Below are 25,014 nucleotides of genomic sequence, written 5' to 3'. Positions count from 1 at the left end.
TGGTCTGTTGTTCTGTATTTGGTGAGGGTCTGTCTGTGTTCTGTAGTGGTGCGGCTTTAGGCAGGTTACAGTGCTGCGCTTTCATAAGCAGGGTTTTCTTTGAGTTCTGGAAGGTAGGGCAGGTTTGCTACTTGGGTGTGGTTTTTTTCAGGGTTTTATGTTACTTCACAAAGAGCCAATGTTAGTGGAGTTTGTGTCGCTGTTATTTGATGACATCAGAATGTGAATATTCTTTTTGTATGGTGCATGGTAAGAGGAGGCACTCTAATTCTGCTCTGCACCTGTGGACGCAGAGTGTCTGTTTGCAGAGCTGGCATGGTTTCTATTCGGGTTCTGTCCCATTCTGTAGGTTCTGAGTTAACGAGAGACCCTAGACTTTACTCCCATATAAAATGCTATCAAATAGTTTTAATAATAGTTTTACTGTAGGATTGAACCTGGGCAAGGGTTTCTTTACAGCATACTGAGCTCTTAAAGCTTTTCAGGGTCTTTATAGACAATTTAAAGCTCCCATTCAGACCTGGGTTTGTATAGTCTAGGGTCTGCTCTGCTTCTTGATTATTTAGAAAAAATGTGAATTTGTGTTGGAGATTTTTTTGTCTTTGCCTGGAAAATCATGATTGTTTTTCTTTTCCAGATGTTTCTGTAGGCCCTTGGTTTGTAGCTGGTTTAGGTTCTGGGGTAGGGCATAAAATGAGCAGTTCGTCCACATACATTTCATGCCCCATGAGTTGTTCAATTGCAGATGTAGGGCGCAGGCTGCGTCCCTGTCTGCACATTCTTTATTTTTACCTCACAGCTGATGGATGAGTTCATGGATTAAATTAGATCCTAGGTTCTCCCCTCCGCCCCCACTTCCAGTTTCTGGCAATGTAAGGTTGAAACTGGGATGCCAGATAGAATCAAAAGCTCTTTTACAATCCGTAAAACATGCAGATATTCTGCCTGCGGGTTGTTGCTCAGTGTCTGACGTTTGTACAGACTTTCTCTCATCATTAGGAATTGTTGAGGACACTCAAAACAGTTTGCTAGGGTTACAGTTGACACAGATATTTTGTATTAATGCTATCCCCATGTTTATAGAGTGCTGTAATGTCTTAGGGAAATGGCCAGCAAGCACAATCAGGATAAATAATTGTACATTTTACTCGAGGTCTTGCGCTTGTCAGACAGCTTGAAACCTTTTAAGACATTTTTGTTTAAGCTAGCATATTATTCATTTTGTCAGGAAGTCAGATGCTTAAGACCAGAGCAGCATGTAAGTTTCGATCCAGATATTTTTGTGCTGTGTTTTTATTCTGTGAGTTTTGAATTTTTAAGATTGTTTTTTTGTACATCGCTTGGATTCATGTTAAGTGATTCATAAATTGTAATAAAGATAAAGGTACACTGCTATATTTGAACATGTTGTTTAATTCCTATCAGATCTTCTCTCTCTCTATGCCCGCACCTCATCCTTCTCTCTCGCCCCCTATCTCCTATCCTCCTCTCTTTTGTGCCCACTTTCTGTTCTCCCCACCTCATTCTCTTTCTCTCAAGCCTTCCCTCTGCGCCCTCTCTTTCCCCATCCCGTTTGTAACTCTCTCTCGTGCACCCCTGCCTCCCTTACCCCATCCTCTCCCATGCTCTGTCTGTCCCCCAGCACTACTTCTCTCTGCATTTTCTGGATGCCTTTGCTTTGCTCCCTTGAATTGATTTTTTAATCCCTCACTGTCCTGCACATTCTCCCTTTTCTTTGCATCTTTACATCTCTCAGTAATTTTATCCTTTTATTTTTTTTTCTCTCTCCATCTTCTTCTTTACCTTTTTCCCCTCCTGTGGCTTGCTTTTTTTGCTCCATCTTGTTGCTCTCCCCCTTTCTCTCGCACACAAAGAGTTTCTTTGTGCTGTGTTGGCGGGACAAGCTTGCTGTGGTTTCTTCTGCTAGGAAAGGAAAGACATTCTCTTTTGCCAGCCAAGTTACCTCAGCACTGCCACCCGACACTGTCTGATTCCTTGGGCCTCAACGCAGTATGGACACGTAGTAATGTAGGAACAAAGTTAATGACGGCGGATCAAGACCAAAAAAGTCCATTCAGTCTGCCCAGCAAAGTGCTAAGAGTAGTGACTGCCACTCCGTGCAAATTACCTCAATGCCTTCTGTTAAGGGTAGTGACTGCTGCTCCATGCAGGATACCCCCTTGCCTTCTGTTAAGGGTAGAGACTGCCGCTCCATGCAGGATACCCCATGCCTTGTGTTAAGGGTAGTGGCTGCCGCTCCATGCAGGATACCCCCTTGCCTTCTGTTAAGGGTAGTGACTGCCGCTCCATGCAGGATACCCCATGCCTTTTGTTAAGGGTGGTGACTGCCGCTCCATGCAGGATACCCCCATGCCTTCTGTTAAGAGTAGTGACTGCAGCTCCATGCAGGATACCCCATGCCTTCTGTTAAGGGTAGTGACTGCCGCTCCATGCAGGATACCCCATGCCTTCTGTTAAGGGTAGTGACTGCCGCTCCATGCAGGATACCCCAATGCCTTCTGTTAAGGGTAGTGACTGCCGCTCCATGCAGGATACCCCCATGCCTTCTGTTAAGGGTAGTGACTGCAGCTCCATGCAGGATACCCCCATGCCTTCTGTTAAGGGTAGTGACTGCCGCTCCATGCAGGATACCCCCGTTCCTTCTGTTAAGGGAAGTGACTGCCACTCCATGCAGGATACCCCCATGCCTTCTGTTAAGTTTAGTGACTGCCGCTCCATGCAGGATACCCCCATGCCTTCTGTTAAGGGTAGTGACTGCCGCTCCATGCAGGATACCCCCATGCCTTCTGTTAAGGGTAGTGACTGGGAAGGCATTCCAGGTATCCACCACCCTTTCTGTGAAGAAATATTTCCTGATTTTATTCCTGATTTTGCCCCCTTTAATCTTTATATCATAACCCTAGTTCTAGAGCTTTCTCCCGAGAAAAGATTTCATTCCTGTGCATTATTAATACATTTCAGATATTTAAAAGTCTGTATCATATTCCCCCTGCCTCTCCTTTCCTCCAGGATATGCATATTTAGGTCCTTCAGTCTGATTTTATATGTCTTTTGATGTAGAATATGCAACATTTTGGTTGCCTTTGTCTGGACCACTTCTATCTCTATCCTTTTTGAGATTCAGTTTCCAGAACTGAGCATACATTAGCATAGAAATATGATAGCTGAAAAAGACCATTCACAAACTGCTCAGCTCTACATCTCTACCATTCCCTCAGAGATTCCTGTGCTTATCCCATGATTTCTTAGATTCAGATTCTGTCCTTGTCTTTATCACCTCCACTGGGAGGCTGTTCCATGCATCTACTACCCTCTCTAAAGAAATATTTCCTTAGATTAATCCTAAGTGTATCCCCTTTCATCCTCATACCATGACCCCTCATTCTGGAATCTCCTTTCCTTTGAAAGAGGCTCATCGCCTGTGTATAGAAACCTCTGAGATATTTAAATGTCTATCATATCTCTCCTATCTTGCCTTTCCTCTAGGGTATACATGTTTAGATCTTTAAGTCTGTCCTCATATGCTTTATAAGGAAGATCACTTTCATTTTAGTAGCCACCCAGTCTAGACCGACTCCATCCTGTTTATATCCTTTTGAAGGAGCTGTCTCCAGAACTATACACAGGGGCAATATCACCTCTTTCCTCTTCTGGTTGCCTCTCTCTATGCAGCCAAGCATCCCTCTGACCCCAGTCATTGCCTTGTCACATTGCTCCGCCACAGGGTCCTTCCATCTGCTCTCTGGGAAAGAGATTGGTGCCTCAGACAGGTATCAGTCACGCACTGCTGGCTCTACTAGAGAAAGGTCAGAAATTGAAGGGAATAAACAAGTTGTAGATGACGGCTTTTAATTGGACCAGCTTGCACTTGAGAGCGACACTACCTTCCTCAGGTCTGTGAAAAATGAACTAATGATGACGTTGCCTTAATACACAAATAAATTATTGACTGGAAAACCTTAGTGTTTGTTTTCAAGCTGTAAATGGATGGAGATGTTGTGGTCATTGTTATTTATTTTATTTTACAACTTTTCTATACCGACATTCTTGGGTACATCGTATCGGTTTACAATGAACTAAGAAATACATCATATCTGTTTACAATGAATTAGGGCAAATACAATGCACGGGGGGGGGGGGGGGGGGGGCCCACAGCAAAGGGAGATAAACAAGGCAAAGGCATGGTGAAAGGGTGATTCAATGGGGGCAAATAACAAGAAATATTAAGAATGGAGCATAATAGAAACAGAATATATGCCAACACGGAGATAACATAAAATAATTGACATAATTATGATTACATTGTGGGGGAGCTCGAAAAGGAGGACTAGAAGACTTATGCTGGGATCGCCTGTTTAAAGAGCCAGGTCTTGAGCTTTTTCCTAAATCTGTCAAACCCATTGTTAGACTGGGTCGAGACTCCTGCACTAGAGTGCTGCCTTGCTCTTCTCTGTGATCAGTTGGTTTGTGACTAGAGGTTTATTCTGGTCTTTAACTTCTAACCCATTTCCCAGTTTTACACTTCCTCGTCAAATTTTCGGCATTGGATACAAGCCTGAATATGATGCTTTTATGCTGGATGTCTCTTCCATGTGCTCTATGATATATGCCCAGGAGACGTTTGAAATAAAAAGGTTCAAACCCTTTGAAACAGGACTACCGGCTTCTTCACCCATTACCAGACAGCCTTCCTCTGGCTGTCACTGCTGCTGTTTGTCTGCCTCACTTTTCTCACCCTTTTCCTAATCCCACCCCCACCCTTTACATTTTGTCACAGCTTTGATGATATGATTCAGCTTTGTATATTGGGGATAACATCCTGGTCAGCTTATTTGGCCCTGAGCTGATGAAGAGGAGCAGAGCTCCTAAAAAAGCAAATTACAAATGTATTATGTCAGATTAATGACATGGTTTCACCTACAGCTTGTTTGTTTCTACCTATGTAAGTGAACGATTGCAATATCTGCACTTCTTTATTGCAGAAGGGTTGAAATATTGTGATTTCCAGTTTGTGATACATGAGCTCTGCCCATAATGCAGGCATTCATCTGCACATGAGGTTTCTGATCCTGCCATGCGTTTCCTGAGAGCTTAGTATTACAATCAGCAGTTGACATCCAAGAAACCTCATGAGAGAATATCCAAATTGTGGGCAAACTTTGTGATCACTGTTAACAATAATAGCATACAATAATTTAGAAAACTTTAAAAACACAAGAAAAAATAACAATCTCTCTTCTTTTTTTAAATAAACCCCCTTACAGCTTCCAGCATTACTGCCATTGTCAATGACTTCTCTATCAGGGTCATTCTCCTGTTTCCCTCAAACCTGAAATAGTCAACACAGTTTTGGATGGATAGAACCCATGTGACCCTTTAGCATTGGGGTAGGACAAGCCCCTGTGGCCCTGAAGCAGGACAGGCCCTTACTGCCCCTGTAGCCATGGGGGTAGGGCAGGCCCTTCTAGCCCTGTAGCATTGTGGTGAAGTAGGCCTCTTGTGTCCCTGATCAATACAGAGATAACACTAGCAATTAACGTCCACATTCTAGCTCGTCTCTCATGTTTAACAAGGGGTAGAATATACTGCGCTGTGTAACCAAACAGAATCATATTTACTGCCATGTAGAAAATACATGATTCTAAATAACGAAAAAAAGAAGGCAGATAAGCTAGGGAATCCTTGTAAACTGAGCTCTTTCCAATACACCCAGCGCCTTATGTCCAAGAGCTGGCGTATGGAAGGTGGGATCTGAACAGTCGCTATGGTATTTATTACTCCTTCAAGCTAGGCCAGGTGCTGCCTGAATCTGCATGATGTAAATTGTTGAGGCGTGTTAGATGAAGATGAAGACTTTCTCTGTACCTCACTCGTCCATTCTCTTCTAGGTGGGAACAACGCGATCTGCCCAGTGGGAGAGTTTATTACGTTGACCACAACACCAAGACCACCACGTGGGAACGACCACTACCCACCGGGTAAGGGATTGCTTGCAAGCCATAACGCCTACACTTAAGTCACTGAATGAAGGTGAGCTCTTCAGGCTGTAGTATCTGCTCTATGTACCTCCGCTCAGGTGTGTTCAGGTTTCCGATTAGAGTCTGAGGTTTCTACTCTCATGGAGGTCAATATTCAAAGCCATTTGTGAGATATTCAACTAAACGGCTAGCTTTGAATATTCCCTTTCTTATTTGGCTAAGATATACCCGAAAAATGAAGGGGCATTCGGGAGCAGGACAGAGTTAGCTGGATACATTTTTGTCCCATTTCTAGAGGTGCCCGAGATAACTTTAGCTGGTTAAGTGGCACACAGAGAAATAAAAAACGCTGCAGCAGCCCCCCCCCCCCAACCTCTCCCAGTCTGATATTAAAATATAATCACCTTGCCGGCCTGGTCTTCCCTCCTCCCCTCTTTTGTTTTATTTCGAAACAAAAGAAAATGGAACAGGGAATTTTGTTTGAAACAAAAGCACATCCCTAGTGATAACAGCTCTAGGGAGACTGTCTGGGAATGGGTGAGGAGAGCACTGTCCCTGTGGCATCCCTTTGTTTCAAAACTGCTTGCGCTGACCTGAGGAAGGGCGCATAGCTCTCTGGTCACAAATGTATTCAGTTGGTCCAGTTTGTTTTTGATGTTATTATGTATTTAAGTGGGATAAAGTGGCAAGCACACAACTTTTGTCTGTTGGTGCCTTTCCGCATCCTGCGTATGCGCTCAGTGTGTTTTATTGCTGCTTGTAGCTGGGAAAAGCGCGTGGACCCTCGAGGCAGGTATTACTACGTGGATCACAATACCAGGACCACGACGTGGCAGAGACCCACGGCTGAGTACGTCAGGAATTATGAGCAGTGGCAGTCCCAGCGGAGCCAGCTCCAAGGCGCAATGCAGCACTTCAGCCAGAGATTTCTATATCAGGTGAGAGAGCAAGAGCAACAGATTACTCAGTGCTGCTCACTGATAAAGGTTCCTGCTAGAGAACACAAAAACAACCTTTGGCGATGTTGAATTAGGACGTTAGGTAAAGTGATTAATATTTTAAAATATTGCCATTTCAAAGTCGTGTGTTGCAGATCAATGTTACAGCTGAGAAGCACAGAACATAGTAACATAGTGCATGGAAATATGATGGCAGGAAACGTCCATGCAGCCTGCCTAGTCTGCCCATCCACACCACTCCCTCAGAGATTCCCTGTGCTTATCCCATGCTCTCTTGGGTTCAGATACTGTTCTTATCTCTACTATTTCCATGCATCTACTACCCTCTCTGTAAAGAAATATTTCCTTAGATTGCTCCTGAGTCTAACCCCCCTTTATGCTCATCCCATGAACCCTTATTCTAGAGCCTCTTTTCCATTGAAAGAGGCTCACCTCCTGTGCATTGTTATCTTGGAGATATTTAATTGTCTCTTTCCATGTCATCCAACTACACCAGTCCAGGCAGCACCTGTGGGTTGTTTCCCCCTACCAGCAGATGGAGTCAGAGAGCACTGTTCTTTTCCAGCATGACATCATTGCCATGTCTTAGGGGTGGAGCAGCTCTGGAAAAACCCAGTATTTTCTATCTCCGGCAGATTGTAGATCCTAATGGTGCAGCGACATTAGATATTCAGTCCCTTCAGACCCGGGGCCAGGCCACTCACTGGCTTTGGCCACAGAGCGAGACCAATTTGCAAGTTCCCAGTCCCAGGGGGGAACTAGGTAGAGCTTTAGAGGGGGCTGGCTATTTAAAAAAAAAAAAAAAAAGAGCCTAAGCGCTTGGAGTGGCAATTCTTCTGTTCTTGCTTCCACTCTTACAGTTTTGTCTTGGTGTTCTTGTCTCCCCCCCACTTACCGAGACTTAGTGATAAAAAAAAAAAAAAAGAGCACAGATAGAAGGAGAAACGGCAACCACAGCAGCCTCCTGCACCAGCGGCTCAAAGAGGTGCACACGAGGCTGACTAGCAGGCCTGACCATGTGATAATCCTCCTTCAGAGGTAAGTGCTGGTGGGTGGGGTGGGGGGGGGCGGGTGAGTTTGCTGCTGTTTGGAGAGTGTGTGGCCGGCAGGGAGGCAGTGGTACACGTTTGTTTTTTGTTCACGCTGACTCAATAAGACCTGCTGTGTTTGCCTCATAGCTCATGGAGAGGGCTGAGAGGGGCTGCAAATGCAGCACGTGTGGGATTAGACACGCTGCGACCGAGAAGAAGCCATTGTGTTTAGCGTGCACACACATAGGAGCGCTCCCTCGGGAGCATTCACAGGCAGAATTTTCAGACCCTGACGCTGCATCAACTCCTAGATCATCACGGCAGACAGACAAGGAGGATGGTGGGTGGGGGAGATCGAGATTTGACAGGAGCAGACCTTGAGGCCCCCATGTTTGCTATTCCTGCATGCCCAACCCTGTCAGTCAGCGGATACCAACCTGCCTCCGTGCTTCGAGCCTGTGGCCCCCATGTCAGGGCATCTAGTCTCCTCGCCCCAAGGGAGCATGGAGGATTTTTCACCAGTTTTTTTCAGATTTTTGCACCAGGTTTTCAGCACAATTAAGAGACCTGCGGATGTCTTCTAGTCTGTGGCTCCCCCTAAGTCTAGAGAGGATCTTCTCCCACCCCCATCTCTGGCCATAGAGGTTCCCTCTAAGAGGGCTACAGGTGCCTTCAAGGCTTTGGAGACTCCTTGGAAGGAGTCCCAGGGGGTCTGAGAGTCACCTGGATGGGGAAAGTTCTGTCTCTCTGGAGGAGGGCAAACTCCTGCCTGGACCAGAGGAGGATTCAGTCATTAGACTTTTCCATTGGGATGAGATTGGAGGTCTGATTGACCAAATGATCACCTGTCTTCAAACTGAGGACCCTAAGGTGGAGGAGGACCCCCCCCCCCCAGTGTGGGACCCCATCATTAAAGAAGTCTGTAAAGTTACCAAAGCTTTTCCTCTTCACCCTGAGGTTTATGAGATGATGTTGGCTGAATGGGAAGCTCTGGAGTCGGCGCTGAGAGGGGTGGCGCTGTTGTAGAAGCTCTACCTTCTCCTGAAGGTGATTATCCAACCTTCTTTCAGTCTCCCATGGTGGACCCTCAGGATAGAAAGATGGAAGTTCTCCCTAAGTACCTATTTACATCAGCGGCCATGGTTCAGATTACTATGTGTTTGCCTCTGGTGATTCAGGCCTTCATGCAGTGGATCCAGCAGCTCCCAGAGACTTAGGCTCGCATGGAGTTGGCTGCGGTGTTCCTGGCGGACATTTTGTATGATCTCCTTTATAACTCCTTCATAGCTTCTTGTGTTCCGTAGCCCTGAACGTTGCCATTCATAGGCTTCTTTGCTATGCAACTGTGCAGCAGACTCTTGGTCCAAGACATGCCTGGGTAAGATCCTTTTCAAGGAAAGGATATTGTTTGAAGAGGATCTATATCAGTTAGTGCCCACTTTGGGTGACCCTAAGCCAAAGCGTCTTCTGGAGGACAGAGGGCATTCTTTTTATATATCTGGTAGGGGTTGAGGCATTATAGACCAGGTAAACAGTCTTATTCTTATTCACCATATGCCTTTCAGGGGCAGGATCCAATTCTTTCATGGCACCCACAAGCTCAGATCAGACTCAAGTACTGCCTCAGGTTCAGAGAGAGCCCCACAATGAGTTTCGGCGGGTTCATTTGCTGGTTACCCCTGTAGGTGGCTGCTTATAGGGTTTTTTACCAGGAGTGGGCCAAATTAACCATGGAAAAATGGTTAATTTGGTTAATTTGGTTTCTCCCTGATCCTCTCTGGTCAAGCAGGGAGACCATCCTGAAGTTACAGTTGTTGCAGGTGGTGGTTCCCATGCCTGTCTCAGAGCGAGGCATTGGCCATTACTTAATTTACTTTGTGTTACCCAAAAAGGATGGAACCTTCCGACCAATTCTAGATCTCAAAGGGGTCAACTGCTGTCTGTGCATCACCCATTTTCACATGGAAACTTTGTCCGTTCTTGTGGCGGTGAGGTAAGGAGAGTACCTCTGCTCTCTGGATTTGTCGGAGGCCTATTTCCATCCATCTAAAGGATCAGAGTTGCTCCATTTTTGCTTGCTACAGGGACATTTTCAGTTCCAGGCTCTGCCTTTTGGGCTTGCGATGGTTCCGTTGGTATTTACCAAGGTCATTCTTGTCATGGTAGCCTTTTTGCAGTGCAAAGGGATTATGGTCCATCCATATCTGGATGACTGGCTTATTCGAGTGAAGTCTCATGTGGAAGCTAAGTGGTTCAGATTTTAGAAAGTTTGGCTTGGGTCATCAGTTTTGCCAAGAGCAATCTCCAACTCTCCCAGTCTGCAATATTTGGGAGCTCCGTTCAATACTCGTGTGGGGTGTGTGCACCTTATGGACGAACGAGTGAGCAAAGTGATTCAGCAGGTGTGCAAGTTTGCTGCTGAGCGAGCTCCCAAGGCTTGGGACTACCTGCAGATTTTCAGATTGATGGCAGCAACGCTGGATCTTGTTCCCTGGGCCAGGGCCCATATGAGGCCGCTGCAGGCCTCTCTTCAGTTAAGATGCTCTCCCCAGTCGCAGGAGTACGGGATCCAGCTTCCCTTGCCAGGGCCTGTTGTAGAGACTCTCCACTGGTGGATGGTGGCTCTGAGGGGGTCAGTTTGTTGATGCATGCCTGGATAATGGTGAGGATGGATCAAGTTTAACAGGCCGGGAGTGTAATGCATGCAGCAGGTGACACAGGACCAGTTGTACCCACTAGAAGCCTCATGGTCAATCAACAGGTTGGAAATGTGAGCGATCAGGTTAATGCTTCAACACTTCCTTCCAATCCTCAGGGGCAAGGCAGTGAAGGTTCTCTTGGACAATGCGATGATGATGGCATTCGTGAACAATCAAGGAGGCACCAGGAGTCTGGGAGTATCCATAGAGATGAGCCTACTCTTCCCCTGGATGGAGCAGAATCGTCAGATGCTGTCAGCAGCCCATATTGCAGGTCAGGAAAATGTGCAGGCAGATTTTCTCTGCAGGACTTTCCTGGACCCAGGGGAGTGGAGAGTGCAGAGACCTTTCAACTTCTCACTCGATGATGGGGTCTCCCCCCTTATAGATTTGATGGTGACCTGCACAAATGCCAAGGCCCTCTGTTCTTCAGTCATCAGAGAAAGTTTGGCACATTAGGCATCAATGCCCTGCTTCAGCCATGGCCAGCAAGAGAGCTTCTGTATGTCTTCACTCTATAGCCTCTCATTGTGCAAGGTGGAGATGGCGCACAACCAGATGATCTTTGTGGCTTCAGTTTTGTCCTCGGAGGCAGATTTGATGTGGCTCAGGGTGGCAGGGCCCTTTCGTCTGCCGGATGCTCCAGGTCTCCTGTCTCAGGACTCAGTGGTCTTGGAGGATCTGGATCGATTTTGTCTTACAGCCTAGGTCTTGAGCGGAGATGTTTTTGTAGAAGAGTTCGCCGTGATCTCCACACTCCTGAAGGCTAGAAAGACATCCACTTCTCTTGCCTATATCAGAGTCTGGCACCTTTTTGAGAGCTTCTGTGAGGACTGTTCAGTCTCCTCTTGGAGAACTGAGATTTCTTGTATCTTGGCTTTCCTACAGAAGGGCCTGGAGAAGGGTTTAGCCTTGAATTCCCTAAAGGTACAGTTGGCTGCCATCTCATGTTACAGAGGGCGTCTGAAGAGAGTGTCTGTGGCGGCACACCCTGATGTTGCTTGTTTTCTCTAAGGTGTTAAGAGGTTGCACCCATCCCCATCCCTTTTTTCCTCAATGGGATCTTTCTTTGGTGCTGAAGGCACTTACAGCACCCCCTTTGAGCCATTGAAACATGATCCATGAGATCCTCTCAAGGATCTCATGCTTAACGGCAATCTTTTTGGTGGCTGCTTGTTCTGTCAGACAGATTTTGGAGCTTCAAGCCCTTTCCTGCTGTGATCCCTTTCTCATCATTTCCTCAACTGTGATTGTCTTTCGGCCTTTTCTCCTGAAAGTTAATTCATTTTTTCATATCAATCAGGAGGTTTTCCTCCTGGCTTTTTCTCGGGAGGAGTGCAAGAATGATTTCGGATTTCTGAGATGTTTGGATGTTTGCTGGTGGCTCGTTTGCCATTTGGAAATGACAAACAAATTCTGTAAGTCTGACAGATTTTGTCTTTTTCGGAGGACCATACAGATGGAAGGCCTCTTCCAAAGCCATCCTGGCTTGCTGGATCAAGGAGGCAATTGTTTCCAGGTAAGTAGTAGTGGGAAGGAAGCCTCCTGAGGGACTCCAGGTATGCGCTATGAGAGTGCAATCTTCCTCGTGGGCAGAAATACATGCAGTCACTCCTGTGGATATTTGCAGGGTGGCGACCTGATCGTTCCTGCATACGTTTGTTAAGCATTATAGGCTGGATGTTTTGGCCAAAGAGGATTCAGCCTTCGGAGCTGGTGTTCTCACTAGTGCAGCCTGGATTGATGCAGCAGGATGACATGAAAGGAGAAATTTCCCTTACCTGCTAATTTCTTTTCCATTAGTCTTGCTACACAAGTCTAGGCCCTGCTCAGGAAGCAGGGCCTTTCTCAACTGTGTTACTGTTTTCTTTGTCTCTTAAGAGTTGTCTAGATGTGTTTGGTCTCTTTCATTCTGTTAAGTTTAGGGGGCATGAAGACCAGAAGGATTTGCTTATCCAGTTATCCTATTGAATTTCCAATAAAAGGAAATCCTATCCTGCTTTTTCTCTAGGGCAGTGCTTCCCAACCTTCCTAAGCCCAAGGCACATGTCACGGCTCAGGCAGGCTGGACTGGGATTTCCCCCAGCAGGAGTGTAGGGCCAGACTCTGGGGCAAGGCTGGACTGCCTATACCAATCACCTCCCCTGCAGGTTGAGCCATTAGTTTCTGGTGGCCGTCAGGTCTTAACTGGAACATGGCACCAACTGGGAGCTGTAACTCGGTACAGGCTGGGAGCTGGAGACAGGCTGGTACTAAGGACAGGCAGGGATGGAGGCAAGGCTAATACTGAGGGCAGACAAGACTGGAACAAGAGTCAGACAGGACTGAAGACACGGACTGGAACCAAGGGCAAGGCTGGTGCTGCAGATAAGGCCTGGTACAGGAAACAGTGCTGGGACTGGAAACAGGGACTGGACTAGACTGGACTGAACAGGGCAAGGACAAGACAAGGACAGGATTAAAACAAGCAACAATAAACAAGAAGGCCCAAACAGGGCACAAGGCTGAGATAAGCAAATGTAGAAGGCCCGAAGGCCACAAGGCAGGATGGGGAGGCCCAGGAGCCACTGAACAAGGCTGCAGAGCAAAGCTGGAAGGCTTGGAAAGCCACAAGCAGAGCAAAGCAGGAAGGCCACAGGGCAAAGCAGGAGGCCAAGGTAGGCTACAAGGCAGGAAAGCAAGGCAAGAGTGACCAGGTCGAGCCGAGGTGACTTGATGGAGAGGCAGGGAGAGAATGAACAGGCTGGGTTAAGTAGAGCTGGAACTGCTGTGTCATGTGATCAGCAAAGAGGTGGCTAGAGTGGCTGTGGGTGAAGCTCATTGATGACCACTGCGTAGTAGGCAGGATAGTTACAGCATATCTATATTAACAAAAATATAGTGTGCTACACCAGCCTCTGTGGGATAGGCAGTCTGGACATGGAGAGGATTCATATTGCCAAAAGAGGAGCTAGGGAAACATTGAGAACCCCACTGTCTCTCTTCCAAATTTTTAAAACAAAGGAAGAGAGGTGGCAGAGACACACATGACCCTATCACAATGGACAAACTCCATCCATATACAAGTGCAGGAGAAAGGAGAATTTAGTGTGGCATGGGCAGCTGGTTTGGTTAGTTGCCTAAGAACATAAGAAATTGCCATGATGGGTCAGACCAAGGGTCCATCAAGCCCAGCATCCTGTTTCCAACAGAGGCCAAAACCAGGCCACAAGAACCTGGCCATTACCCAAACACTAAGAAGATCCCATGCTACTGATGCAATTAATAGCAGTGGCTATTCCCTAAGTAAAATTGATTAATAGCCATTAATGGACTTCTCCTCCAAGAACTTATCCAAACCTAGGCTGCCATGTGGCTGCCAGAGCTCCTCCACTGGTGATGCTCCCAACACACAGAGTAAGTCACATACACTGAACAGTCCACACGCTCTCCCCATCTCATTAAGCCTGGAAATAGCCCAGAGACTGGAGGAGGCTCAGGAGGGGGAAACAAGGAAGTACTATGTGCTACCTGTATTACACAAAGTGGGGCCCAGCTAACCCTACCTTGCATGCTGCCCATTAATTACCATACTCCAGGAGTCTGTGGCTAGAAAGAGGCGGCATGCATGATTACACATGTTCTCAGCAGGTGCTCCTGCATGTTTAAGAGCTACTGCTAGTTTCTCGATGCTAAAAGGTGTCCAAAGCAAAGCAAAGCTCAGGTACAAGTTTGAATCTGAGCATTAGGCAATATTGATTTTTCCATGGCACATCTGATCAGGTCTGAAGACACACCACTGTGACATGCTAGATTTGACCAGCCAGTGGTAAGTACACTAACAGATTCAGGTCTTATAGTGTAGCTAAGCCCCAAGGAATGAAATAAGTGATTCTACGTTGGCATAGCTGGACTCTCAAATAGGCAATGCCAGCATGGATTGTGGCTCAGTGTGTATCTGCTGTGTACAGGGAGATGTGTTGTACACATGCAAGGCTACTTTTCAAAGGGTTTACCTGGAAATTAGGTCCTAAATTGTCCCTTTTGAAATTTTACTAGGGCTGAATACTTAAATTTAGGAGCCTAAAAAATGGGTGGTTACAAGGACAGAGTTAGAGGAAAAAAAGTTAGCTTAGCAGGGAATTTCAGCACTAGGCACTTAACATATGAGGGTAAATCTTAGCAAATAAATAGCAGACCTAAATGTAGGGTTCTAGGTTTTAGGCCTCTACATTTAGATTAATTTTCATCCAAAAATTTAGCCTTCTAAATTTGACTGAAAACAGGGACCTAATGTTAAGCTGTTAGCTTTCTTTGTGTTATGTGTAAAAAGGGATGCTATGATGACACTTCTGTGTAGAATGGGGAATGGGCATGTGCTTGCACTGTATATAAGTGTACTAGTATGTAAGGATGGGGGTTGCATGTGTTGAAAGGAGGGAATTTTCCACTTAGTCTGACTTCATTCCGCTTCTTTTAGAACTCTCTCAGCCATTGGATGCAGTAACATGCCCCCATGCTAATCACAGCAAGCTAAGAGTGTATATTGTTGTGGAAAGTGTTAAGTTGCAGCTTGTTCAGGCACAATGGATGGGAGGAGTTAGAGTTCAGTCACAGTGGGCAGGAGAGGATGGGGCATATGCAGTTAAGGTATGCAGGAGGGTTGGAGCATGTGCAGTCATGGTGAGCAGGAGGGGTTGGCGTGTGTACAGTCACAGTGGGCAGGAGGGGTTGGAGCATATGCAGCCACGGTGGGCAAGAGTGGTTGGAGCATGTGCAGTCACAGTGGGCAGGAAGGGTTGGAACATGTACAGTCACGGTGGGCAGGAGGGGTTAGAGTGTGTGCAGTGTGGGCAGGAAAGATTGGAGCGTATGCAGCTACAGTTGGCAGGAGCGGTTAGAGCATTTGCAGTCACGGTGGGCAGGAAGAGTTGGAGCATGTACAGTCACGGTGGGCAGGAGGGGTTAGAGTGTGTGCAGTGGGGGCAGGAAAGATTGGAGCGTATGCAGCCACAGTTGGCAGGAGCGGTTGGAGCATTTGCAGTCACGGTGGGCAGGAGGGGTTAGAGTGTGTGCAGTGTGGGCAGGAAAGATTGGAGCGTATGCAGCCACAGTTGGCAGGAGCGGTTGGAGCATGTACAGTCACGGTGGTCAGGAGGGGTTAGAGTCTTGCAGTGTGGGCAGGAAGGATTGGAGTATATGCAGTCATGGTGGATAGGAGCGGTTAGAGCGTGTGCAGCCACAGTTGGCAGGAGCGGGTGAAGTCATGTTGGGCAGGAGCAGTTGGAGTGTGTGCAGTCATGGTGGGCAGGAAGGGTTGGAGCATGTTCAGTCATGGTGGGCAGGAGGGGTTAGAGTGTGTGCAGTGTGGGCAGGAAGGATTGGAGCGTACATAGCCACGCTGGGCAGGAGCAGTTGGAGCGTGTGCAGTCATGGTGTGCAGGAAGGGTTGAAGCATGTACAGTCATGGTGGGCAGGAAGGGTTGGAGCATGTTCAGTCATAGTGGGCAGGAGGGGTTAGAGTATGTGCAGTGTGGGCAGGAAGGATTGGAGCATATGCAGTCACGGTGGGCAGGAGCGGTTGGAGCATGTGAAGTCATGGTGGTTAGGAGCAGTTAGAGCATGTGCAGCCACGGTGAGCAGGAGAGGTTGGAGTGTGGGCAGCCAATGTGGGCAGGAGCAGTTGGAGCATGTGCAGTTACAGATGGCAGGAGCGGTTGGAGCGGATGAAGTCACATTGGGCAGGAGCAGTTGGAGTGTGGGCAGAATACACCCCCCCCAACTTCTCCCACCCATCGTGGATACACGATGGGTGGGAGAAGTTGGGGGGGGTGTATTCTGAATTTGATTCTGTAAAAGAAGAATTTAGTTTTAAGAACATATATTTTATTTCACTGACCTGGTGAAGAAAGTTTAGCTCTTGAAAGATGTTCCCAGATGTATGAAATTAGTCTAATGACAAAGTATCACCTACAGTTTGTTTCTTGATCTTTATTCCTACGTTTGAGTAGATGAAACAGAAAACACATTATTTCCTAGCTTGTAGTTAGGACCAATGGGTTATGTGCTCCCCTGCTAGCAGATGGAGACGGAGTCAGGTTTCAAAGCTGACGTCACCCTAGATATACCCCTGCACTGACCTCAGCCATTCAGTATCTCTCCTTCTTCTAGCAGATGTGGATTGGGCCTTCCCTATCGAGAACACAGTACTCTTTAGAAGAGGAAATTCTATCTTTAAATTGGAGAAAGATTGAACCCTGCTCTCCTGCAGTGATACCTAATGGTCCCTCCCCCAGTTGAGAATTCCTGAGGCCATTTCTGAGATCCCTCAGAGGTGTGCCTTGCTCCAGGTTCCCAGCGTGGACTTTGCTGCTGAAGCAGCTGAAAGGCAGCGGGTGAGGAAGCCGAGCCTGGCAGTGACGGACTCTACCCTCTCCCCTGCAGCTGGAGACAGTCTCTGTACTCAGCCGGTAAGCGCTGAGCCCAAGTAAGTAAAAGAAGAACTCCTCCGATTCAGAGACATGGAAGGGCTCTGGTAAGTCTTTCCTTTGTTCTCTTGCTAGGTGCGCCGTACCGATGACATTCACAATCCCGTTGGAGCAAAGGAAGGGGTTTCTGAGTGGCTTGAGCGGCCTTCTGATGGGCTAGGCCCCGCTTCAGACTTGGTGAGGCACTCCATGTGGCAGGCCGCGGCAGCACCATCTTGCGTGCGGTTTTGTGCAGCGCCATTTTCCCACATTGCAGGAAAAGACAATGACAGAGCACACTTTGTCAGGAGGGAAAGTCTGGATCCAGGAGAATGGGCGTTGTCGATCAGAGCCTTCCAGCTCCTGGTAGATTGCTGGGGCCGCCCATTCATCGACCTACTGGCCACATCTCACAATGCGAAGCTTCCCCGATTCTTCAGCTACAGAGGAGATCAGTGTTCCCAAGGGATTGATGCCCTGGTCCAGACCTGGCCAGAGGAGGACTTACTGTACGCCTTCCCTCTGTCGCCTCTGCTGGGCAAAATCATTTGCAAGATTGAGCACCACAGAAGATTCATCCTTCTGGTGGCCCCGGATTGGCCCAGATTCCAAGGAATGCAGACATGTGGAGAACTCCCTATACCTCCCTCCGCACAGGGACATTCTCCAACAAGGTCCAATCCTTCTCAAGGACCCAACTCAGTTTTGTCTTTCGGTCTGGCCCCTTGAGAGGGCTCACCTGACGAAGCGTGAATATTCGGCAGCAGTAATTGCCACTTTGCTCCGCATGTGGATGTTCTCGACATCCTTAGCATATGTGCAGATCTAGAGAATGTTTGAGGCCTGGTGCAAGGAATGTGGGCTCTCTCCTCAGTCAATCAAGATCCCCATGATTCTGGAATTCTTACAGGATGGCCTGAACAAAGGACTGTCCCTCAACTCCTTGAAGGTTCAGGTGACGGTTCTCTCCTGTTTCAGAGGCAAAGTGAACAGAGCCCACCTGTCGACACATCTGGACTTGGCCCGTTTCCTAAAAGGAGTTAAACACCTCCGACTACCCTTAAAGTGGCCGGTCCCCCTATGGAACCTCAACTTAGTATTGGACTTCTTGGCAGGGCCTTCTTTTCAGCCTCTGCGCACACTGTCACTACACCTGTTTACTGTGAAGTCTGTATTCTTGGTGGTGATATGCTCAGTTCGTTGCATCTCTGAACTACAGGCGCTGCCATGTTGAGAGCCATTCCTCTGGTTGACTCCAGGAACATTGCAGCTTCGCACCGTCCCTTCCTTTTCGCCAAAGGTAGTCTCGGAGTTTCACCTGAACCAGTCCATTTCCTTACCTTCCCTAGATAGACCCTAGGACTCTGAAGACTACCGCCTCCTTTGCCACTTAAACATCAGTAGGCTGTTAGTACGGTATCTAGAACGTACAGAACCGGTGCGCAAGACGGACCGCTTGTTTGTTTTTCACAGTGGAAGAAAACAAGGCGAAGCAGGTTCGCGAGCTACTATAGCCCGCTGGATCAAGGAAGTTATCATAGGAGTTTATGTAGAGGCAGTGAAGCCTTTACCTCTTCAGGTTAAAGCTCATTCTACTAGGGCCCAGGCAATATCCTGGGTGGAAGGTAAGCTCCTGTCTCCGTCGATATCTGCTGAGCAGCAACGTGGTCTTATAGTTTATAGTTTATTGTTTTTTATATACCGCCGCATTGGCCACAGCCTTCACAGCGGTTTACAATTTAAAAACAAATAATGAAATACAATAAATACATTCAATAATAAGAGATAACAGCTAAAAAATTTAAAAGCACAATAATAAAGTTTCCGCGCACACCTTCTTTAAGTTCTATCACCTGGACGTCCAAGCCCGAGAAGATGCAGACTTTGCGAGGGTGGTGGTAACCGGACCATGGGCAGCATCCTGCCCTGTTCAGGAGTAGCTTTTGTACATCCCACAACACACAACAAAAGAATGTTTCTTTAAACTTCAAACAATAAAGAAACTCAAACCACTCCTCCTTTACAGAGACTTCCGCATGGTTTTACAAGCCATCATACTCCCAAAGCTGGATTACTGTAACTCTCTCCTCCTAGGCCTACCAGCATGCACCACCAAACCACTTCAGATGGTCCTGAACGCCTCCGCAAGAATTCTCTCAAATGCCAAAAAAAGAGATCATATCACCCCAATCCTCCACCACCTCCACTGGCTTCCGATTAAATACAGGATCCAGTTCAAGTCTTTAATGATGATACATAAGGCCTTACACAACATCACACCTCTCAACTTAACATTTCAAATTCAACTACACTCATCCGTGAAACCAACCAGAAGCGCTTATCAGAACAGACTAATCACACAACCGGCGAAATCCGCTCTGAGGAAACGTGCACTATCCACAGCGGGCCCTTCACTTTGGAACTCTCTCCCTCCAGACCTGCGTCTAGAACCATGCCACACTACATTTAAAAAGAAACTTAAGACTTGGTTGTTCAAACAAGCTTTCCCCTTGAGCCAATGAACAGGAAGAAAAGTATTTTCACTCCCACATGCCATGTTATTTATTGATTTATTTAACTGCATGTTTATTAACGGTCTAATATTATACACTATTTGCTTACTTTGATTAGTTTTTGTTATATGTTAAAACTTGTTCACTTCGTTTGTTCAATGGAAAAACTTGCTTACTTCATTTGTTCAATTGTAAAAACTTTTTTCCTAATTCTGTTCTATGTAAACCGCTAAATGTAGCGATAGTTACTGTTCCTTGTAAACCGGGGTGATATGTATATTATACAGGAACCTCCGGTATATAAATTATATAAATAAATAAATAAATAAATAAAATCCCATTGGTCCTGAGTCCATCTGGCTACACACTAGGGAATGGAGAAATTACTTACCTGATAATTTTGTTTTCCTTAGTGTAGACAGATGGACTTAGCATCCCATCCAAGGCTGCCCATGAACAGTGCCAAGCAATCGCAATTGAATCTCAATCCCAAAGAGGTTACGGGTAAGCCATCACCCTATCCCTAGATCTGGGCATCTATAATGTTGATGGGATTCAGCGCTTATGTTTGGTCACCATTTTTTTTTTTTCCATATACTTTTTATTGAATGGTTGAAAAAAGACCAAACATAAAGAGCACAGATAACAGGGTTACATGATTACAATAGAATAACCCAGTAAATACAGTAAAGGTCAAACACCACTACAGATTATCATTGTATAACTTCCATAAGCAAAATGTAAACACGTTTGGTTGGTCCGTAAAGTAACCTTGGAAACAGCGTTAGTTTTAGACTAAAACCCAACATAGAACATAGCTATAATGTAGCTATAAAGTAGACGTCCCTGCACTAGCTCTTATCATATCGCTTTCTTAGTTTTCTATTTTCCCCAACTGAACCCTCCCCCCCCCCCTTCCCCCCTCCCCCCCCCCTTGTCCGATATGGGAGGTGAGACTGAGTAACATAAAAGTAGTAGTAATAGTAATAGTGCTAGGTAAATTTCTGGTGGGAATATCGGAATTAATACATTAATGGTAAGAGAGTCAGTTAACATACCCTTGTAACAGCTAAGTGAAAGAGGGTATTAGTGGAATATATCCCCTAAAGTACTCGGACCATATCCGGGGGAAAATGTAGCTCGGTGTTCTGAATGGCTTGTGTTAGAGTGTGAGTCTTATAGCCCAATAAGTCCTTTTCTTCCCCTATGTCGTCATTAGCTCAGGGCGTCTGGTGCCCTTCCCAGGTCCAGGAAAAGCAGCTGCTAAACGGCTGCCGGGTCAATATAGTCAGAAAAGGGCTGCCAAATCCTGAGCATGTGCTCTCTACGTTTTAAAGATTGATTGTGCGCAATATAGATCTCATGAGAGTTGAGCTTCAACAGTCTTTGAAACCAGTGTTCAGCTTCAGGTGGTTTTTCTGAGAGCCATTCTGCCAGAATGGCTTTTTTACCCATCAATGCCGCTTTTTGGAGAAATTCAACCATGTCCGCATCTAAAGTAAAAGATTGTGGTAGGATTCCAAACAGCCAAAGAGTGGGGTCTGTTGGCATAGAACATTGGCATATATCTGAGCATCTTTTTTGGACAGCTGCCCAATACAACTGGATTTTTGGGCACTCCCAAAAACAATGATAAAACGATGCGCCTGACTGGCCACATTTCTTGCAAGCTGCCGATTCACATATTTTGAATTTATATGCTTGTTCCGGTGTGATGAAGCCTTGCCAGAGAAATTTATATTGTGTCTCCCTCAGTAGCTCATTTGTGGTTATCGCATGTATGTCCCCAAAAACTGACTTGAAGTCTTGAAAGGAAAGGTGAAATTCTTGCCAAGCAGCCCATTTACAGTAAAGTGGACACAAGAGGTCTGGGGTTTCGTCCCATTGAAGTTCTTTATAGAAACCCAAAATGCTCGGTCCTTTGTTGCTCTTAGTTTGGACTAGATTGATAACACGCTGAAAATGTTGCCACTGGGTTTTGTCAGAAAGTAACGGGAATAAAAAATGGCGAATTTGCAGGTATGCATAAAAATCTGCAGAAGGCAGTTTGAACATTTGTTGAACGTCCTGAAAACTGTGAAGAATTCCCGTGCCAGGGTGCAAAAGCTGATACAAATACTGTAAACCTTTGGTTTTCCATAACGCAAACAATGAATTGCCTTTCCCAGGGGGGAAATGACTATTGTTTGTAATACTTAACAATGGGGTCTGTAGGTGTTTCCATCCGTATTTCTTACAGAGGAATCTCCATGTCAGCCGACAGGTCTGATGTAAGATATGCCTTTGATGTTTTGAGGGCAATTCTCCCGGTGGGGTATGTAAGAGACCATTTAATGACTGGACTCCATACCACTGTCGAAGGTGGTGGACTGGCTTGGTGTGTATGCATCCGTGTCAAACAACCAGTCCTGAAGAAATCTCAAATTGCAGGCAATGTTGTAATGGAATAAGTTGGGGCATCCAAGACTGCCGGCTTGAGCTGGCTTCTGCAAGTTGTACAGTGAGATTCGGGCCTTCTTGCCACCCCATAGGAATTTTGTTAAAGCACTATTAATCAGCCGCAGGTCTTTCTGATGAATCCAAATGGGAATCATTTGAAGGGTGTACATCCACTTTGGCAGGATTACCATTTGGTATACATGAATGCGTCCCGTTAAAGATAAAGGAAGCCGTTGCCACTTCTTTAAAGTTTCCAAAGTAGTGACGACTTTCGGCTGAAGGTAAAGACTGTAAAGGGAGTCTAAGTGCGCCGGTATGTTGATCCCCAGATATTTTAAAGCCGAGGTGGTCCATTTCAATGGGAAATTTCCTTTCCATGTCTGTCGTACGTTCTGGCAGATATCCAGGGCCTCTGACTTTTCCCGGTTAATTTTTAGCCCTGCAAAAGCCCCAAATTGCAGTTGAGTATCAAGTAGCACTGGGAGCGAAGTCTCCGGCTTCGTCAGGAATACCATCACGTCGTCAGCAAAAGCTGCCACTTTAAAGCTAGTCGACCCGGATCCATATCCTGTGATTTCTGGTTGCTCGTTAATTTTCCTGAGCAGCGGATCAATAGACAGTATATACAGTAGTGGCGACAAAGGACATTCCTGTCTTACTCCACGGTCTAGTTGGAAAGGTTTAGATTTCCACCCATTCACTAATATGTTCGATGACGGTTTGTCGTAAAGTAGAGAAACATACTGGAGAAAGAATCCCGAGAAACCATATCTGTGGAGTACTCTGAACATATAGGCCCATGACACTCTGTCGAAAGCTTTTTCTGAATCGAATCCCACCGCCAAAGATGGAGTCTGGTCCCCCTGTACTAATCTCATTGCAGTCAACAATTTAAGAAGATGGCTAGTTGCCTTCCTGCCCTTCACATACCCTACTTGATGAGGTGAAATTAAACTGGGTAGTATTAAGTTCAATCTATTTGCTAATACTTTAGCCAAGATTTTTAAGTCACTGTTTAATAATGAGATCGGGCGGTAGGATGATGGAATTTCTGGGTCCTTTCCCCCCTTCGGGAGAACTATAATATGGGCACCGTTGAAGTCCTTTGGAAAGCTGTTTTTTTCCAACCCTTCCATGTAGAAATTGGTTAAGGGAACCCCTACTTGGTTCTGTAGAATTTTGTAGAAGTCGTAGGTAAAGCCATCTGGGCCAGGGGCCTTTCCTTTCGCCATGGATTTGATTACTGTGAGAACTTCATGTGTTTGGACAGGTCGGTTTAGAAATTCCCCCTGTTCCTCAGAGAGTACTGGAAGATTGATATCCGAAAAAAAAACCTCTTCTTGGTTGGGCAATGGATTTAAATCATCAGTGTACAGTTTACGATAAAAGGACCGGAACACTTCACATAATTCCTCAGGTTTAGTGACCCAGGTGGTATTTGAAGATTTCATTCTGGAAATAACTGAGTGTTCCCTGCTGGCGCGTACCAAATTTGCCAGAGGTCTGCCTATTTTATTGCCAAATCTGAAAAAATTATGGTGCTCCACTTGACAGGACCTGGAAACCCTCTCATATAAAATGGTGTTCAATCTACGTAGAGTAGTGTAATAAGCTTTCCTAGTTTCTTCATCTAGGGTGTTGACCCAAGCTGCCCTGCTTTGTTTTAATTGGCTCTCTAGCAGGAGAATTTCTTTATCTAAACGTTTCCTTCTGGCACACATATAGGCTATTATTTCGCCTCTAATTACCACTTTCCCCGTCTCCCAAAACAGTTGAGGGGAATCCTTATGTTGGGCATTATGTGAGCCGTATTCATGCCATTTATGTTGGAGGAAGTTTTGGAAATCTTTATCAGATGCCATACTATTAGGAAATTTCCATATTTTATCTCCCATCCCCACAGCCCCCAACTGTAATGTGATCGATATCGGAGAATGATCTGATATTACCGGCATTTCAATTTCTGCTTTATCAACCTGTGAAAACAAAGAGGAGGGGGTGAGAATATAGTCGATTCTGGATATAGTACCATGCGGGTGCTGAAAAGAAGGTGTAATCCCTCTCTGTCGGGTGTAGGACTCTCCATATGTCTATTAGGTCTAAGTTAGTACATAAAAATTCTACCCCATTCCATTTACTAGCTGGCTGTGTCCCCCCCTCTGCAGATCTATCGATGGTGGGGTCATGCAGGCAATTTAGATCCCCCGCTATCAAGAGAGAACCAGACATATTGGCCATCAGTATCGTTAGAAGCTTAGCCATGAAGATTTTCAAACCAGTGTTGGGGGCGTATACATTGCATATTGTCCCCTTCCATTGCCCCAGAACCAAGACATAGCGGCCCTCTGGATCAACTATGGTGGATGTAACAGTAAGATTTTATTTATTTATTTTATTTAAGAATTTTTTATATACCGGGGCACGTTAAAAACATCACCCCGGTTCACAATGTAACGTAACGTAGCAACAGGCTTTACAATAATTTAGAATAGATAAGCATAGATAAACATTATTTAGCTTTACTATAAATTAGAATAGATAAACATTATGACAACTGTTCAACTTGGGATAGGTGGTTTATCAGGTGATTACGTGATAAACTCTTAAGGAGAGTAGAAGAGAAAAGGTGATTGGAATATGGGCGGGTAAGGAGGGGTAACTCTTAGGATAGCAACACCCGCCTTCCTGCCCACCGCTGGTGCATAAAAACATTTCCCTACCCAATCGTGTTGCAATTTCAAACTCTCTTTTTCATTTAAGTGTGTCTCTTGTAGGCATGCAACTTCAGTCTTCAATTTCCTAAGGTTCCCCAGTATTTGCTTTCTTTTAATAGGGGAGCCAAGTCCATGAACGTTCCAGGATACTAGTTTGTTCATGTTACCCCTCCCAGACCATATATGGCTGCACCTGGTGGGAAAAGCAGACTAA

The 25,014-nt window shown here is 46.0% G+C and overlaps 1 protein-coding gene across 1 annotated transcript in view; it reads left to right on the top strand.

Moving 5' to 3' along the window:
* The window catches only part of WWP2 (WW domain containing E3 ubiquitin protein ligase 2), a 227,623-nt gene that overhangs the window by 146,708 nt on the left and 55,901 nt on the right, over positions 1–25,014 (top strand). Inside the window, 2 exon segments of the mRNA XM_029608285.1 lie at positions 5,910–5,999; positions 6,763–6,937. Of these exon segments, the coding sequence (XP_029464145.1) occupies positions 5,910–5,999; positions 6,763–6,937 (265 nt within the window).

The sequence above is a fragment of the Rhinatrema bivittatum genome, chromosome 7, assembly GCF_901001135.1.
Source record: "Rhinatrema bivittatum chromosome 7, aRhiBiv1.1, whole genome shotgun sequence".
Taxonomy (NCBI): Eukaryota; Metazoa; Chordata; class Amphibia; order Gymnophiona; family Rhinatrematidae; genus Rhinatrema; species Rhinatrema bivittatum.
The sequence above is the reverse complement of the archived record's forward strand: the minus strand, read 5'-3'. Positions and strand labels throughout refer to the sequence as shown.